At 44.3% G+C, this 18,615-nt stretch overlaps 2 protein-coding genes across 5 annotated transcripts in view; both read right to left on the bottom strand.

Annotated features, from left to right (window-relative positions):
* Ubox5 (U-box domain containing 5) overlaps positions 1-15,413 on the bottom strand; it is a 39,272-nt gene extending 23,859 nt beyond the window's left edge. For 2 of the 3 annotated variants that reach the window (XM_057781171.1, XM_057781172.1), the window contains exon 1: positions 12,545-12,645. The gene's annotated coding sequence lies outside the window, so the exon portion shown is untranslated. Of the gene's footprint in view, positions 1-12,544; positions 12,646-15,374 lie in introns of those variants that run through there. The other variant, XM_057781173.1, reaches the window with a different exon arrangement.
* On the bottom strand, positions 752-12,628 carry Fastkd5 (FAST kinase domains 5). 2 transcript variants are annotated; one of them, XM_057781169.1, is made up of 2 exons: positions 12,545-12,628; positions 752-3,650 (listed from the first exon to the last, which is right to left on the bottom strand). In XM_057781169.1, exon 2 carries the CDS (start codon positions 3,458-3,460, stop codon positions 1,163-1,165), a length of 2,298 nt encoding a protein of 765 aa, XP_057637152.1. In that variant the 5' UTR covers positions 3,461-3,650; positions 12,545-12,628; the 3' UTR covers positions 752-1,162. The 2 variants fall into 2 exon arrangements, with proteins under 2 accessions (XP_057637152.1, XP_057637153.1); XM_057781170.1 differs by having other exon boundaries at positions 752-3,687; positions 12,545-12,597.
* Positions 15,414-18,615: the final 3,202 nt, after the last annotated feature.

Raw genomic sequence — 18,615 nt, 5'->3', positions numbered from 1 at the left:
TGAAAACTCTGTGGGGTCCTGAGTAAGCTGGGGAGGCAAATTTGACCCTGACCTTGTCACTTCTCTTTAGGACCTTATTTCATATACTCTTAAGTTTCACTTGAATTTTTCAACTTAAATCTCTGCCTACTGAATCCTAACTTAACACAATCTCATTCAGATCTCTTCTGTGACCCTAAACCCCAAGATACCATCTGTGTACCATCTGTGTTTCCAGACTTAACAAACAACTTACTTAAACTGCTTCAGATAAACAATGACTTTTTTTTTCAGACTTAAGACTGTCCCATTGGCTAAACATAGTGACACCAGCCTTTTAATAGCAGCCCTTGGGAGGCAGAGGAAAGTAGATAACATAGGGAGTTCCAAGATGGCCAGGGCTATAGAAAGACCCCATCTCAAAAACAAAAACAAGTCAGGAGTTGGTGTTTGTGCATGTCTTTAGTCCCGGCACTCAGGAGGCATAGGCAGATGGATCCAAGTGGATCAAGTGAGGTTGAGTTCAAGGTCAGCCTGGCCTACAGAGAAAGTTCGAAGACAACCAGAGCTGTGATACAGAGAAATACCAAAAGGTGGGGGGGAGTGCTTACTACTCTTGCAGAAAACCCAAGTCTGGTTTCCAGTACACAGGCACCCACATAATAGGAATAAAAACAGAAACAATAAAACACCACCTCAAAATAACTGTAACTTAAGGTTAACAGATAAAGAAAAAAATGCTTAAGATTTTGTGGCTCAAGGTCATTTTGAAGATCTTATTTATTCTGAGCAAAATATACAACTACAGCAGCTTGCCACTACCATAGGTTAGACACACTCTGTAGTAGCATTATAGCTACAGGCTCTGCAACAGAGAAGAGTATACCAACAGCTACTCGATAGATGGTTTCATTATCCACCTACACTGACTTTTATAATTACTTGGTTGGAAGACAGGTTGAGGATCCCTCTATCAAATACTTAGGACCAGAGGTGTTTCAGATTTCAAGTCTAGAGTATCTGCATGGATTACCACTTGAGCATTCCTGATTTGAGATTTGTCAGTACTCAGTTTCATATTTTAGAATATTTCTGACTTTGATTTTCTGGTTAAAGATGCTCAACCTACAGGTATAGGGTGTGCACCTATTGCGTTTATGAGCAGAAATGCTCATGAAGCCCTTCAGAGAGCAGAGGTGAACACTTTCTCATGGAGGTATGCTAGCTTTTCTAAGCGAGTCCGTTTCAGTAGTGGAAGCCATTCCCAGTAAGATAATTCTACCACGCGGTACCCAATTTGAACCAGCTGCCTCCTCTTCATATTGTGCAGTCCAAGCAGATCCCTGGTACCATAGCAATATTGATTCTTATTTGTAAACTGAATAGCTAGCTTCACCAGTGGGGGCTGCATATGGGCTACAGGACACAGTCCATCTGTTCCCACACTCCCCGATCTATCTGTCACACTGCAAGCAGAGTCCACTAAGGGTCCGGCTGTCTTCTTTCTTAACTCCACAGGTGGCTGGCCAGTCTCTAATTCAGTTTCCCCCTGGAGATATCTCTTGGCTTTTCCCTTTAGCAACCGATTCATCAAATCATCTGTAAGGCTGACTCCCACCTGCTTAAACTGTAATCGGGCTGCATCTTCCGTTGGTTTCACTTCACTGTTAATTGGTAATGGCTTCATGTTAGCATCAAGCTGAACCTCTAAGTCAGAAGACCGGGTGTGAGGCAAAATCATATGGTGCTTGATGTACTGAGGGCCACCTAACATGGTCTCAAGTAAACAGAGAGCTTCTAGGAACTCCGGTTTTGACCTCATATCCTTGCATGCTAAATTCCACAGCATTACAGATGCCTCTTGCTGAAGGTGGGGATCAAGACGACTGCCCTTATAATCTGGACACTCAATGGCAACTGTACCATCAAGTGTGTACAGTTCCTTCGTGAGTTCAAACTTACTACTCTCTTGAGCTAATCTGACAAACTCTGGACTCAGAGCAACATTGATGAACTCAGTCGGAAAGTATTCAGAAAATGCCAGGCCAAGCAGGCAGGTCAGAAGATGCTCTGGGTACCGGTTGAATTCAGGCATCTTCCTGCGGATTTCATTTATCAGACTGGAATAAAATTCTTCTGTGTTGGGTGGCTTATAGTTCAGCGTTCCAAATGACCACAGAATTTTGGCAACGTCTTTACTTCGACAGTGTGCTACCCTTGGAGGCAAAGAGACAGCTACTGCATTCATTACTCTTTCATCCAGAATGCGTAAGGCTGAGCAGGCAAGAGTGAGGTGCATAACACCCTGAACCCCCAAGGAAGGAATTCGCTGAGGAGCAATTTCTCCAAACCGCTTCATGAAATTCACGTGTTCTACATGAGTGAAGCGGAACATTTTCAGGATGTGAACTAAGGTGTGGCTGCTGACATGCTGCATGTTAGCACAAGCCAGGTCACCAATTTTCCGCATGACAAATTCAGAGAGATTACTACTTGATTTAAAAAAACCCAAACAGATTGTACCAATCTCCTCCAAATTTACCAGATCAATATACTTAAGGATCAGTGATTCCAGTTTTTGCATTAGGTCCTGTGGTACCTGACGATTTTCACCTATAATATAAATCAAGTGAATCAGCTGAGACAAGGATAGCTCTTTCCAGTGTAAATGAAGGTAACTAAAAAAAAAATTTAAAAAACGAGGCACTCTGTGGCCTAAGTTCCGCCAAAGATCAGCAACCAGGAGAAGCTGGTCCAGATTCATCTCCCACACCTGACGGCAAAACCTGGTTTCATACACATCTAGCGTGGAAGGGGAGAGAGGGATTCGTAAATCAACAAAGGCTTTCAAAATGCTGATCAGATCTGAGGTATCGAAGAGCTGAATGTTTTTCACACTCAGTTGGCAGAGCGACGCAAAGCTCTTACTGGACAGCAAACCAGAATGCTGTTCCACTGGCAGAGAGCTCAGCTTACAAAAGTAAGTAGTAATGACTTCTGGCTGGAGTTTATTTTGATAAACTCTGACTTTGTGCAAAATTAATTCACCTTCTGAAACAGACAGGGGTTGGCGAGTCTCAGACCTGTTATAGCTGTGTAGCTGGTACTCTGGCCTGAGCTTTAAGAATACTCGGGTTCCTCCGAAGGCATCAAAAACCTCTACATCCTCTTTACCAACTCTTTCGGCACTAGGTTTGTCTGGATGCAATGTGTTGGCTTTAGGGGTAAAAGCTTTGTCGATTTCCAAACCCAGGTGGGCACCGCTGGTTGTGCAGATTCTCTGAGACAAGGTGATATCACCAATGTTCTTAACTTCTCGGGCAGGATGGCAGGAGCTATTATGTTCAGGAAGGTTCCGTCCCCCATGATGAATGATGTTTTCCATATTCCAATATGCCATGCTTTGGGCTGCACAGTAACCAGAAGGATTACAAGATGCTTGGTATTTTAAAAGTTTTAACAACTTGAGAGTGGCTGCCATTCTGGAGTCTGTACTGATCTTTTTGGCAGTCAGAGCACAGTCCTCACACGTGTGACTAGGCAAGTTCTTGTTTATGCGGCGCTTGCTTAGAGACGGACAGAGAGGTGGTTCACAGAAACTGCCTGTAAATCTTCGGCATACCACAAGAGTCGTGGGCCACAAATGGTGGGGCCAGAATTGGTGCCAGATACTGAAAAAAGGGTAGATGAAGAATGAGTGGCTTCTACCTATAACACAAAATTTACACGTTATAAGAAATAGGTACAGCCAGGCATGGTGGTACACACCCTTTAAAAGCAATACTTAAGAAGTAGAGGCAAAGCCGGGCGATGGTGGCACACGCCTTTAATCCCAGCACTCGGGAGGCAGAGGCAGGTGGATCTCTGTGAGTTCGAGACCAGCCTGGTCTACAGAGCTAGTTCCAGGATAGGCTCCAAAGCCACAGAGAAACCCTGTCTCGAAAAACCAAAAAAAAAAAAAAAAAAAAAAAAAAAAAAAAAAAAAGAAGACGTAGAGGCAAGAAGAACTATGGGAGTTTCAGGCCAGTCAGGACTATCTTCTAAGGCCTCATCTCAAAAGGCAAAAGGAAAAAAAGATAAAAAGATGCAGGTTGTACTACTGTCCATGCAAGTATGCTCAATGTTAGTGAATGCCCAAAGCACAAGCCATCAAGTGCAAACCAGAAAACTTCATATCAGAAGCATCATTAGGTGGTTTCTAGACTGCAGCTTGATATAAATCACTTCCTTGTAGGAAAGGACAAGATGGGGAAGGCAGATTTCCAAAAGGAAGCGGGGAGTAAAAGTAGGCAACTCATTCCATTTCTTTATTTTATTTTATTTTCATGGGTGTTTTGCATACCAGAAGAGGGCATCAGATCCCATGGGACTACAGTTATAAATGACTATGAGCAGACATGTGGGCACTGGGAATTGAACTCCGGACGTCTGGAAGAGCAGGCAGTGCTCTGAACTGCTGAGCCATCTCTCCAGCCCACAACAGGCACTTTGTGATTCTATTCTTCTAGGTCCAGGTTTTTTTCGAAACATGGTCTCACTATGTAGTCTTGGCTGGCCTAGAACTGACAGAGATCGTCTTCCTCTCTCTCTCTCTCTCTCTCTCTCTCTCTCTCTCTCTCTCTCTCTCTCTCTCTCTCTCACAAGTGCTAGGATAAAAGACACAGACCACTACATCCAACCAAGGTCCAGTTTTAAAATGGAAATAAGCTGGGTTTAAGTAGAAATGTGAATGACAGAACTAAGCAGAAAATACCAATTCAACTCCAAGATGATTCTTTCCAGTAGGAAGGATCAGGGACTAAGAAAAGTCAACAAAATCTAAATAAGGAGGCCTTTCATTTTAGAGGATATGAAGAAAAGACAGGAGGAATCCTGAACTCCAGGCACTGCTTTGGGAAACTTTAATGCTGGCATGGAGGACTGTAATCTCAGCTACTCAGAAGGTTGACCATCTCCAGTCCCTTACTTAGCTTTAAAGAATTATAACCACAGTAACCCTCCCAGTCCTTTCAGTACAAGCTTAACTATAGAGTCCTGGCATTTGGGTGCTATTCCTCTTAGGAAGGGCTGACTACCCTCTTTAGGCTGCTTTGGTTTCTGAGTGATCTTATGTAGCTTAGACTGGCCTCAAATTCATAGGATTTCTGCCTCAGTCTACTCCCTGATGCTGGGGTTGCAGGTGGGTGCTCATCACAGAGTTTGGACCACTAGCACAGATCATCAGGAGCTGGGAAGCAGACTCAGAAACTCATACATGGCAGTGGGCGGAAGCAAAGTTCAGAAGCCTGATCCCCGCTGGTCCATAGGTAGAAAAGAGTCACTCAAAGCTGTGCTTCAAGGTCCAAAGAATCCCAGGTCACAGGACTGTCCTGCTGACCAGTCCAGAGACAGCACGAAACTCCTCTGGAGGAGGCAGACGGGCAATGCTGCCACTGAACCAGGTACTCATTAGGTCCTCACTTGGCTAGAAGCAGTACAATTTTCATTTTCCTCTCATGGAAAAAAAAAAATGAGCAGGCCATGAAAGTGACTCTCCCGTATTTCTCTACCTCCTCTTTACTATATATATATATACATACATACATATTATTCTTTTCCTGCCAGGTATGGTGGCACATGACTTTAATCCTAGCACTCAGAAGACATAGGAAAGTGTATCTCTCTGAGTTTGAGGCCATGCTGGTCTACATAGTGAGTTCCAGGACAGCCAGGGTGACATGATGAGGTTCTGTCTCAAAAACAAAAAACAAATTAGCAAAAGATTTATCTTTTCATTGTATGTATATGGGTGCTTTGCCTGCTTCTATGTCTGTGCATCATTTGTGTGTGGTGGAGGCAAGGTGCTGGGTCCTCTGGAACTGTAGTCCTCTGTAGGAGCAGCAAGTCCTGTTAACTGTCGAGTCATTTCTCCTGTTCAGATTCTTTCTCTCTTCAATGCGCATTCTTTTTTTTTTATATACTTACTAGCAAAGTCCAAAGGGATGTAAGCAGTCAATCAATGGACCACAGAGGGTTACTGCTGCAGAATTTCCATGAATGATCTGAAATCTCTTCCTCTGTGCTTTTAGCCTGTTAGGTCTCAAACCCTGGACAACCGGCTGAGGTGCCTACTTAACATATCAAAGCACACTTGGCCACCAGATTTTCTCAGCATTCCTCAGTCCCTACCTGTTCAGGGTCCTCCTGGCTGGCACACCTCCACCCCCACCCTAAACTTCTCCAGGTCAGAGACTGGTTGCACTTCCCCCCCAGAGGCTCCTCCCTATATAATCCAGACATTTTGGTTATCTGCTCTCCTTTAAACCTTTTGCCCTCTTGGCCGCTGCAGCTGGTTCCCCCTCTCACTTCTCCCTTCCCCTTCCTGCCTCCTCACATGGCTCAGGGTAAAGTCCACTCTGGACTCTTCTATATGTCTCTGCCTCTGGCAATGCTCCCCCTTTTTATGTAAAATAAACTTTCTCCTCAACCATACATAAAAGCAGTCATATCCCATCAGGGTCCATACAAGGGGACCAACAGGCAACATTAAACTCATGAACACAGCTGGGCAGTTGGTAAAGCCACACCTGAGTGAGCCTCGGAGAGGCAGAGCCCCAAGGACTATGTGTCCTGAGGACCCCCTCATGCTGTTATTGAGCACAGCTCTGACGGTTGCCCTAGTGGTCACCACGTCCCTCATAACCTCCTACAGGTTGTATGAAAACTCTCAGGGGTGTCTAGTCCTTCACTGGGCAGTGTTACTGGTACTTAAAATAATAGTGACAGATTTTTTCCAAGCATTGCTGCTGGGGCAAATTAATGATTCAACCACCACCCTTAGAAAGAATTTAGACATGTAGAATTGTTAGTAAGGTTAGGGTAAGATGTTTTTGTTAATGGCTTTGAGGTAGAAAATCTTGGGGAACAATTTAAAGTTTAGAAAGACAAACAGTTGAGCAAGGGACTCCCTGAGGTCAGAGAACAAAACAATGGCAGCCTGGCTAACGCTGGCTAGGATGGGTTGGTGATCAAAGGTGACCAATTCCCTGTACCCATTTCTGCCCTCAGCTTCCTGATATAAAAACTGTTGATGAGGGGCTGGAGAGATGGCTCAGAGGTTAAGAGCACTGGCTGTTCTTCCAGAGGTCCTGAGTTCAATTCCCAGCAACCACATGGTGGCTCACAACCATCTATAATGAGATCTGGCGCCCTCCTCTGGCATGCGGACATATATGGAGGCAGAATGTTGTATACATAATAAATAAATAAATCTTAAAAAAAAAAAAAAAAAAACTGTTGATGAGTGGGTATTTAAAGAAGAGAGGACTGATTGTTTTTCATATACAAACATTTAGATTTGTGATTCTTAAGAGTTTTATAAGATTACCTTTTGAGCCGGGTGGTGGTGGCTTTAATCCCAGCACTCAGGAGGCAGAGGCAGGTGGATCTCTGAGTTTGAGGTCAGCCTGGTCTACAAGAGCTAGTTCCAGGACAGGCTCCAAAGATACAGAGAAACTCTGTCTCAGAGAAAAAAAAAAAAAAAAAGATTGCCTTTTAAGATAAGTTATAAAGTGATTGACCCTTTCTTTGTAACCAAAAAATGCAGCCTGTCAGCAAAAGAACTAGCTGAGAAAAATACCTTGTTTGTTTGCACTCTGTTAATTATAACAAATTGCTTGAGTATGAATGTATGTGGGTTCTTGGAACAACTTGTTTTTTACCTGTAATACATAAAATGTTTAAATGATGTAAGGGATATGGAAAACATGTTTTACTGGTATTCATTGTAATCATTTACTTGGAAAACAGAATGTAACCACTGTAATTTTTATACTGCTTGAGAGACTTTGCTGCAGTACATAAGCTATAAGGGAAAGATATAGAAGGAAAGCTGCAGAAGAAGACATCAGGAAAGACACAGAAGGGGAACACCAGGGTAGATGAATGAAGCAAAAAAGAATAGAGTAGAACAAGAAAAAATAACAAAGAAGCTTTCATCCCTTGGACAAGAAGTCTGTGTGTTTTTCTCACTGACTCTGCATCTTGCTCCGAGTCTCTCTGGACCCTCTGCAATGTCCTTTCCTTTTTATTTATTTATTTTTTAATTCATCTGGTACCAAAACCCGGGACCAGTGATGTTCATTCCTTTTCTATTTCCTTTTTTCATTCAGTCTCTTCTTTCCAGAGTCCATAAAGAGCCAGGACTGAAGGGCAGGCCAAAGGACTTTATTCTGCCTACCAGGTTTCTTTCTCTGAGACAGAGGAATGAATGTTCTAATTTTATATACTGGGTTCCTTTCTTTAAGACAGGATCTCACTATGTGGCCCTGACACTCATTAGGTAGACTATATTGAACTTGGATTGAATTTAGAACTCTACCTGTCTCCAAGTCCCTAATGCTGGGGCAAAAGGTGTGCACCACCATACCTGGGGCTACATTTGGTGTTATGTGCCCAGCTTCAACTGCTCAAGTGATCCCAAACTACATCCTTAGGCCCAAATTAAGCCCTGTGCCTGGTTTTCACAAGTAAAGTTTTATATGGACATATCTCATGTCTGTGTTAGCTTTCTCAATACAAGAACCGAGTAAGTAACCGTCTCAGAGACTGTATGGCTATAAAACATAAAGTGTTTCTTTTTTATTATTATTATTATTTATTATGTACACAATGTTCTGCCTGCAGGCCAGAAGAGGGCACCAGATCTCATTACAGATGGTTGTGAGCCACCATGTGTCTAGTTGCTGGGAACTGAACTCTTCTGAAGAGCAGTCAGTGCTCTTAATCTCTCTGAACCATCTCTCCAGCCCACATAAAATGTTTCTTATCTGGCTCTTTATGGAAACAGTTCACAGTCCTCTGCTGCAGACCACAAGTTAATTGCAACTAAAACTGTTAATATGAAAGAACATATCAATTAACAACAAATCCTGTTTACTTTTATATATACATAAGTTTTTAATTATATAGGTGTGTGTGTGTCTACAAAGGTAGAGCAGTCAAATCCCCTGGATGAAGCTAGAGTTCATAGGTTCTTTTGAGCTGCCATATGGATGCTGGGAATCAAACTCCTGTCTTTCCAGCCCCCCTGTTTACTTTTAAATTACCTCTGCAGTTATTTTTGTTTGTATTTGTTTGTATTTTTTCCAAGTAAGATTTTATAAAACACACGCTGGCCTTAAGCCTACGATCTTGCTTCCTTCACCTGCTAATACAGGCATGTGCTGCTATATCTAGTTTATAAATGTTCATTTCTAGGAGTTTTTGCTTGTCTGTTTTCTGAGAATGGGTGATGTCATTCAGGCTACTATCAAATTCACTAGGTAGTTGAAGATGGCTTGACCTTCTGAGCGTCCTACCTCCCACTCCTAGTGCTTGAATTACAAGTGTGTGCTACAATGCCTATCTTATGAGGTGTTGGGGATTGAACCCAGAGCCTCCTGCATACTAAACACGCACTTGACCAAGTGAGCTCTATCCCTAGACCCATAAACAGTAATTTTTAAAAATCACCTCTCTATAAGACAATGGTTAAGTGCATTTGCTGGTCTTAATAGAGGACCCAGGATCAGCTGTCAAGACCCATAGTGGCTCAGAGTCAAATCCAGTTCCAGGGGATCTGACATCCTCTGTTGGCTTCTGTGGGCACTAGGCATGAACACACCACACACACATACATGCAGGCAAAAGATAAAAAGAAATAAATCTAGAAAATTTTTTTTTAATTACCTTTATAAGCCAGGCATGGTGGTATACAACTTTAATCCCAGCACTTAAGTGGCAGAGGCAGGTGGCTCTCTGTGAGTTTAAGGCCAGCCTGGTCTACACAGAGTTCTAGGACAGTCAGGGCTATATAAAGGGACCTTGTCTCAAAACAAAAACAAAAAAAAAAAAAAAAAAAAAAAAAGAGGGGGGATTACCTCTATAACTGGACATGGCAACGCACACCTGCAGTCTCAGCACCGAGAGGGCAGGGGCAGAGGCAGGTGGATCTCTGTGAGTTGAGGCAAACATTGCCTACGTAGTTCTAGCTTAGCAATGATTCCATACTCAGACTTTCATCTTACAAAAAAGAAGGCTGGTTCAGGGACAGGCACCAAAGCTACAGAGAAACCCTGTCTCGAAAAACCAAAAAAACAAAAAAACAAAAAAACAAAAAAACCAAAATCAAAAAAGAAAACTCATGGTAAAAATAGAGGAAAGATGCCAGGACAAGAACTGTGACCAGACAAAAAGCGCAAGCAGTTCATGCTGCAAGAGATGGATGGGCAGTATCTGAGAATGGAATATCTAATGGATAATCTAGGGATGGACAGACTGACAGAAAAATAAGCCAGTAAGAACACTAACAGAAATTATTGCCAGGTATACATTACAGCTGTAGTCTGCATATAACCCCAGCACTTAAGAGTTTGAAGCAGGGGCTGGAGAGATGGCTCAGAGGTTAAGAGCACTGCCTGCTCTTCCAAAGGTTCTGAGTTCAATTCCCAGCAACTACATGGTGGCTCACCAACCATCTATAATAAGGTCTGGTGCCCTCTTCTGGCCTGCAGGCATACACACAGATAGAATATTGTATATATAACAAATAAATAAATATTTTTTAAAAAAGAGTTTGAAGCAGGAAGATCATGAGTTTGATGCCAACAAGGGCTACACTGAGATATGGTTTATAATTTTTTTTATTTATTTATTCTTATTTTATGTGCATGGATATTTTGCCTGCATGTATGTCTGTCTGAGGATGTCAGATCTTGGAATTAAAGACAGTTGTTAGCTGCCATGTGGGTGCTGGGAATTGAACCTGGGTCCTCTTGAAGAACAGTCAGTGCTCTTGACTGCTGAGCCATTTTTCCAGTACTTATATTCAATTAAAAAAAAAAAAATGAGGGAGGGGTCTGGATAGATGGCTCCATGATTACGAAAACTTTCTGCTTTTCCAGAGGGTCTGAGTTCAGCTCAGAAACATCCGTAAATGTAACACACGCATACACATGGCACTTACTCACATATATACATAAAGAGAAGTAAAATAAAATTAAGAGTCTTTGTTTAAAATCAAAACAGAGAGAGAGATCGAGAGTGAGCAACACTAGCTATATGATGGCTCATACCTGAAATCTCAGGTACTCAGGATGCTGAGAAGAGATACAAAATTCTACCTGGGCAACATAGTGAGTGAGTCCAGTCTCAAAACAACAACATTGTTAAAAGCACTTGCTGCTCTTTTGGAGGACCAGGGTTCAACTCCCAGTACCATCAAAGTGGCTGACAACCACCTACAACTCCAGTTCCAGAAGGTCTGATGCCCTCTTCTAACTTCTGTGGGTACCAGGAGAGTATGTAGTGCATATACATCCATTTAGGCAAAACATTCATACACATAAAATAAAATCTAAAAACAGAAACAATAAAAAGAGCCCGTGGGTGTAGCTCGGTAGTTGTTCGTTGCCTGCCATACAGAAGCCCTGTTTTCACTACCCAGTGCCACATAAAAGCTGGAAGAAAGGAAGAGAGGAAGGAAGGAAATGCAATACAAATGTATATGAAAGCAGCTGCTCTAAGACTTCTCTTAATCATGCTGCTATAATACTAAATCAAACCTCAAAGAAAAAGAAATAAACCAATAAATGCCAAAAGGAACAGACTGTTGAAAACGATTTTGGGGAACAAAAATGGGGGAAGAAACTAGAAAGAACTGACAGTGTTACAAGTTCTATTGAACTATTTAAATCACAAACAAGCACAACTTCAACAAAACTTAAATTTACAAAATATGTATGTTAGACGTGTGGTGGTGCATGCCTGTAACCCTAGCACTTGTGAGGTGAAAGCAGGAGTCACGGTCATCCTTAACTATACACTGAGTTTGAAGCCAGGCTAGGATACACGTGACCCTGTCTCTAAAACAGAAGCCAAGTCTAACTTACTAGGAGTGGTGGTGCAAGTCTTTAATCCCAGAACTTGGGAGGCAAAAGCGTGCAGATCTGTGTGAGTTCAAGGTCAGCCTGGTCTACAGAGTGAGATCCAGGAAAGCCAGGGCTGTTACACAGAGAAACCAAAAACAAAGACAAGCCAAGTCTAGTGGTGCACAACTTTAATCCCAGTATTTAGAAGGCAGGGGCAGGTAAAGCTCTGTGGTTTTGAGGCCAGCCCGGTCTATACAGCAAGCTCCCAGCTCTAGCCATGGTTATACAGCAAGATCGCCTTCTTTAAGAAAAAAGTAGGGAAGAAGAGAAGAGGCAGAGTAAGAGAGCAAGGAAGAGCATTGCAAAGGAGATTGTTGCCAGGTAAAGAAAACAGGCTGAGGGAGTTAGTTAACTTTTCTTTCTTCGAGGTTTCCCAGAGCACAAACGAGAAAGCTGAAAATTAATTAATTAATTCCTGACTCCTTAATTAAAGGCTCCAACCTGACGTCACTGCACTAAGCTCCCTGCCTAGTTTCAATTTTCTAAAAATATCCTCCTCTCTATCTCCTCCTTAGGGCTGCTAATAGACCATAGCACAGCTTCATGGTGTTGGCATCTCCAAAAGGCACCGCTCAACCACCCAGACGAAGTGATAACACAGAAGCCAGAAGTCTTACCTTTTTATCTTCCAGATACATGCCTCAGCAAGGCCATCTTAAACCACAGTCCAGAAGTTAGAAAAAGGGAACCGGGCAGAAAAGGGCAGCCATGGTAACTGTAAGTCAATTAAGTGTATGATACATTTAGTATATACAAATTACCAACTACTCATTCTCATACTGTCTTTTCTCTTTTGCAGTGTTAGTAATCAAACTCAAGGCTAGGCTTACTATAGCCTTAGTTCCTAAATTTTATTAGGGGCTAAAGTCTCCTGATGGGAGTTTACCAAAATTTAAAGCCACAAAGGCTTATAAACTGACAGTAATGACCCTGAGCTGTCAGTGAGATGTTAACTAGGTCGTTTCTTCCCTTCTGCTCCCACATGGGAGCAGAATCTACCAGTAGTCTAGGAAGGTTAAGGCACACTGCAAACTGCAGAGGTCAAGGGAAGGGTCTATGAACCAAGTCAAAACAAAATCAAAGCTGGGGAGAAGGGAGTCCAAATCTAGCACAAACCATCCCTCTTTAAGACAGGGTCTCAGTTGGGTGGTGGTGGCACATGCCTTTAGTCCCAGCATTCAAGAGGCAGAGGAAGGTGGATCTCCTTGAGTTTGAGGCCAGCCTGGTCTATGGAGGGAATCCCTGAACCGCCAGAGCTACCCAAAGAAAAGGTGTCTCAAAGAAACCCTGTCTTAAACAAACAAACAAGCAACAACAAAAAGACAGGGTCTCATGTATCCTAGAATGGTCTCAACTATGCAGTTGAATGTTGGGGGCGGTGAGGACATGACTGCTCCTAGGTATGGGTTGAGGTTTATTGTAAACATGAAAGAGAGCATAAGGAGAGGCACCTGGAAGTGCAGAGTGAACATGGCTGACAGATAGAACAGGGCCATATGGGAGAGGTGGGCGGGGAGAGGTAGAAGTCAAGAGGCCAGGAGTGTGGGAACCAAGAGCAGCAGCCAAGAGGAAAAAGGGCCCTTAGCGAAAGGGCAGGTAGTCAAGATAGCTGAGGTTATATAGGAATCAGAGAAGCTGGGAGTTTAGAGAAGGGTATGGCAGCCAGGATGACTCTGTGTACTGAGGGATGCTGGGAGGACCTGGCAGCCAGGTCCCCTTTGATATGTTAAATATGCACCTCAGTCAGTCATTTAGCTTGATTTTGAGACCTAACCATAGCCAGCAGAGGCAGGCCTTGCACTCCAGTGTGACAGGATTAAAGGCAAACGCCTGCATGCCCTTCCCTCCACTTTAGAGGATGGCTAAAGAGCAGGTAAAAATAAATAGAAAGACCCACACAGCCAAGAGAGAAAATTCCCAACAACAATTCCAGAAAAATTCAAAAATAAGAAACTTCAGATTTCCATTTTTGTATTTATTTTTCTTAGAGGGGTGGGGAGAGCACAGTCTTCCTATAGCCCTGTACGGCCCCAAACTCACAGAGATGTGCCTCCTTCATTTCCTGAGTGCTGGACTTAAAGATGTGCACTACCACACCAAGCCAGACTTCTTTTATATAAAAGTTGACTTACTGGTCAGAAAGATGACGCAGTGTTTAAGAGCACTGGCTGCTCTCTCAGCCCACACTTTGGCTCACAACCAACTACAATTCAAGTCCCAGGAGATCTGACATCCTCTTCTGGCCTACTCCAGCAGTGCACACACATGGTGCACAGACATGCTCAAAGGCAAAACGCCCAGACACAGAAAATAAAAATAAAGAAAAAACCTTAAGTTGACCTATTTACACGATGAATGCCAAGGCTTCATTGGGGACCAGAAAACAATAAACCACTAAGTATGGCAGACATACAGACACAGCAGCCCTGCACAACTGCCAAAAGTGACCCCGCTTTCTCAGCTAAATGAAGCACGTAGTAGTCTTGAGATTTCATTTTGGTCTACCAAGCAGGACTAAATCACCTAGGGCTAGCCTGTGGCAACTGAGGGCAGTAGGCCTAAGAACCTAGATCTAGAAAGCTACTGTTTTGAGTACTCACAGTGTGGGCAAAGTACAGAAAACATGAACACAAAATACCAATTATTTTTTACATTAAAATGCCTAGATAGGCGCTCCACAGGATGAAGCAAAGCCCGGATGTCTACACTGAGAGAGCAAGGAAGCCCCCGAGAAGACTCACAAATGTATCTAGTAGAAAGGCTCCTATGCAGAGTTCCTTCCTTGAGTTAGAGCAAAGAGATGTCATGATTTGAACAGAAAAGGGGCAGTAATTTGAACAGAAAAGGTATATGTTTCACTGCCTCACCCCGTCCCAAGCCCTAAACCCAACGCTGTTAAAAATGCTTTCTGGCGAGAAGCTGGTTAAGAAATACGGACTCGGCCGGCCGATGGTGGCACACTCCTTTAATTCCAGCACTCGGGAGGCAGAGGCAGGCAGATCTCCGAGTTCGAGACCAACTTGGTCTACACAGTGAGTTCCTTGACTGCCAGGGCTACACAGAGAAACCCTGTCTCGAAAATCTGGGGGCGGGGGGAGAAGAAAGAAAGACCTGCTCTAGGGACCCACCCAAAACCGGCTAAGTCACTTTCTAAGGGCTTCGCGTGGACGCTAGGATGTGGAGTGGGACCGAGCAGAATGTTTAACAGTCCTGTGAGGTACATACAGTCACGATCTCCACTTCACAAGGGCTCAAAAGCAGCTTTCAAAGAAGTCTTTTGCCCTCAGTCACAGCTGTTTGGAGAGGCGAAGGTGGCCCAGATACCGAGGGACTCTCGGGAGGCGCCCGGGTTGCCGGCTTGGAAGCACTGCCTCGGCGGAGCAGGCCCGGGAGAACCGGCCGGTGGCCAGAACGCAGGCAGCACGTCCTCCCCGGCCGCCCACTCACCTGACACCCGCAAAGGTAGCGCCCCAGCTCCAGTACCGGGCCGCAAAGGGTAAGTCAACACACACAGCCCTCCAGCAGCAACGGCTCCACAGCCCACTTCCGGGCCAGCGGCCGTCTACTTCCGCCTGCGTCAGTTCCGGAGCCGCCGAGGCTCAAAAAAACTCCAGGCAGCGTTTTCCACTGGCATTTTCTAGCGTCAGACGTAAAGAGGAAGCCTAGAATGAGCAGAGGGTAAAATAGTACGCTGGATGGATCGCTTTGGTAGTAATTGAGCAGCTGTGCTCAGGTTCGAATCCTAGGATTACCATCAAGATTTTATGATTTTGGAAAACCACATAAACTTTTATAGCCTAGTTTGTCATCTATACAATGAAGATAATGATGCATTTCCAATATTGAAAATGCTTATGCTTTCAGAAGAGGAACTAGCAATGGGTAGGTGAAAAATGGGAACAAGGAACTGGGAACTGGGAGTATTATGCCTTTAATCCTAGCGCTCAGGGGGCAGAGACAGGCAAATTTTCTTTTTCTTTTTTTTTTTTTTTTTTTTGGTTTTTCGAGACAGGGTTTCTCTGTGGCTTTGGAGCCTGTCCTGGAACTAGCTCTGTAGACCAGGCTGGTCTCGAACTCACAGAGATCCGCCTGTCTCTGCCTCCCGAGTGCTGGGATTAAAGGCGTGCGCCACCATCGCCCGGCTTTGGTTTTTTTTTTTTTTTTTTTTTTTTCGAGACAGGGTTTTGCTCTAGGTTTTTTTGAGCCTGTACTGGAACTAGCTTTTGTAGACCAGGCTGGCCTCGAACTCACAGAGATCCGAGTGCTGGGATTAAAGGCGGGCGCCACCACGGCCCGATTTAGGCAAATTTTCTTGAATTGGAAGCCAGCCTGGTCTACATAGTGGGTTCCAGGATAGCCATGGCTATGTAGCAAGATCTTGCCAATAAATAAATAAATGATACAGAAAAAATGGATACAAGTTGGATATGGTGGCACACAACTTTAATCCCAGCACTCAGGAGGCAGAGGCAGGTAGAGCTCTGAGTTCGAGGCCAGCCTGGTCTACAGAGCACATTCCAGCACAGCCAGAGCTGTTACATAGAGAAACCCTATGTAGAAAAGCCTTTTTTTAAAAAATGGATGCAAGACGCTGAGACTGGAGGAGGGTAAGTCAGGATGGTCTTGTACCCCCCTTAGGAGGGCCTCACACCGAGGCTGGAAGATTCTCTCAAGCCCTTTGTAGTAAGAAGGCCCTGTCCCAGGCTACCATCTATTTGAAAAGCTGTGGAAGAGAATGGAGACCTCGTGCTCCTCCAGGGCACTGGTGGGGAGACAGGACAATGTAAGAGGTGGTGACAAAGAAGTTCTAGCTCAGCATCCAAACTTCTGAATTCTATGAAAGGCAGTTTGCCTGGGTGTGAACACTGTGCCCGTAAACCATTGGTAACAGGGTTTATACTGGTCAGGGACAAACAGCCAAGGTGCCTAGCTGCCAGGTTCTCCCAGCATCCCTCAGTCCCTACCTCAACCCCTACCCTAAACTTCTCCAACCCAGCAGCTGGGCTGCTCTTCCCCCTCCTACCTTTCCTTATATATATATAAAATCAACCACTTTGGTTACCTGGCCCCTTTTTGTCTGCTCTCTTTCAGTCCTCTTGGCTGCTGCACATGGTTCCCTCTCCCTTCCCCCTCTCATCACATGGCTCAGGGTTATGTCCACTCTGGACTCTCCCAGAAGTCCCTGTCTCTGACTGTGTCTCCTTTTTTTTTTTTTTTTTTTTTTTCGATTTTCGAGACAGGGTTTCTCTGTAGCCTTTTTGGTTCCTGTCCTGGAACTAGCTCTTCTAGACCAGGCTGGCCTTGAACTCACAGAGATCCGCCTGCCTCTGCCTCCCGAGTGCTGGAATTAAAGGTGTGCGCCACCACTGCCCGGCCTGTGTCTCCTTTTTATCGACAGGAAACTTCTCTACCATGCCTAGGAGCAGCCGTGTCCTTTCCTTTTTCTTTCTCTTACCTGATTACAACCTGCCTGCAAACCCAGGAGGAGAAATCCCACACCCAGGGGAAAATCTTGATTGCTCCTGGGCAGCCACCATAGTCCAGGTTCTCTTTGCCAAGTACTGTTTCCTAGTCTCCTCTGAAGTGTGAGGAGCTTCTGGTCCTTCTCTAGCCAACAGGACTGGAAGGGAAGAGTTATGGCATGGTTTCTTGGTGTGTGTGTCTGTGTAGGCCAGTGGTCAACATCAGGTGTCTTTCTCAATCATTTTCCATCTCACTTTTTGAGATAGTGTTTTTCACTAAAACTGGAGCTTGCGGCTTCAGATTCAGCTATACACACTAGCCATGAACTCCAGGGACCACCTGCATTCTGGTGGTCCCTGTGCTGGGGTTAGACAGAGACCGGGCCTCAGGGCTTGCTTTTATATGGGTGCTGGAATCGCAAACTCAGGTTCTCATGTATAGCAGGCACTTTCTTTTTCCTTCCTTCCTTCCTTTCTTTCTTTATTTTTTTCTTTCTTTCTTTGTTTATTTTTGAGACAGGGTCTCACTATATAGCCCCAGCTGTTCTGGAACTCACTGTGTAGACCAGGCTGGCCTTGAACTCACAGAGATCCGCCTGCCTCTGTCTCCTGAGTGCTGTGATTAAAGGCCTGTGCCACCACATTCAGCCTCAGAAAAAATTCAATGCCCACCTCTAGGGTTTCTCTGTGTAACAAACAGCCCTGGCTGTCCTGGAACTCGCTCTGTAGACCAGGCTGGCATTGAACTCACAGAGATCCACGGGCCTCTGCCTTCCAAGTGCTGGGATCAAAGGTGTGCGCCACCACCGCCCGGCTCCAAAAACCTTTTATATCACAATAAAGTGGTACAAACCAAACTCATCAGAGAGCTATGCCGCTCTGTGGCAGAGGAAACAAGGTAGGATCAGTGGGAGGATGAAAAATCTGGACTCTGGAGCAGTGATTCTCAATCTTCCTAACGCTGCCGCCCTTTACTACAGCTCCTCATGTGTGGGGACCCCAACCATTAAAGTATATTTGTTGATAGTTCATAACTGTAATTTTGCTGGTATGAATCTTAATGTAAACATCTGATATGCCACTCTATGTTTGACCCCAAGAGGTCGCGACCCACAGGTGGAGAATCATTGCTGTATCTCCAAAAGGAGGTGTCTGTGACATCTACACCTAGAGGTATGGGGTGAAGGGAAAATAAGCCACTCTTTACAAGTATAAATCTAGGCCAG

This window comes from Chionomys nivalis, chromosome 9, assembly GCF_950005125.1.
Source record: "Chionomys nivalis chromosome 9, mChiNiv1.1, whole genome shotgun sequence".
Taxonomy (NCBI): Eukaryota; Metazoa; Chordata; class Mammalia; order Rodentia; family Cricetidae; genus Chionomys; species Chionomys nivalis.
The sequence above is the reverse complement of the archived record's forward strand: the minus strand, read 5'-3'. Positions and strand labels throughout refer to the sequence as shown.

What these genes read in the sequence shown, in the direction of transcription:
- Fastkd5 (XM_057781169.1), bottom strand. Translation starts at nt 3,460, where the DNA reads ATGGCAGCCACTCTCAAGTTGTTAAAACTTTTAAAATACCAAGCATCT.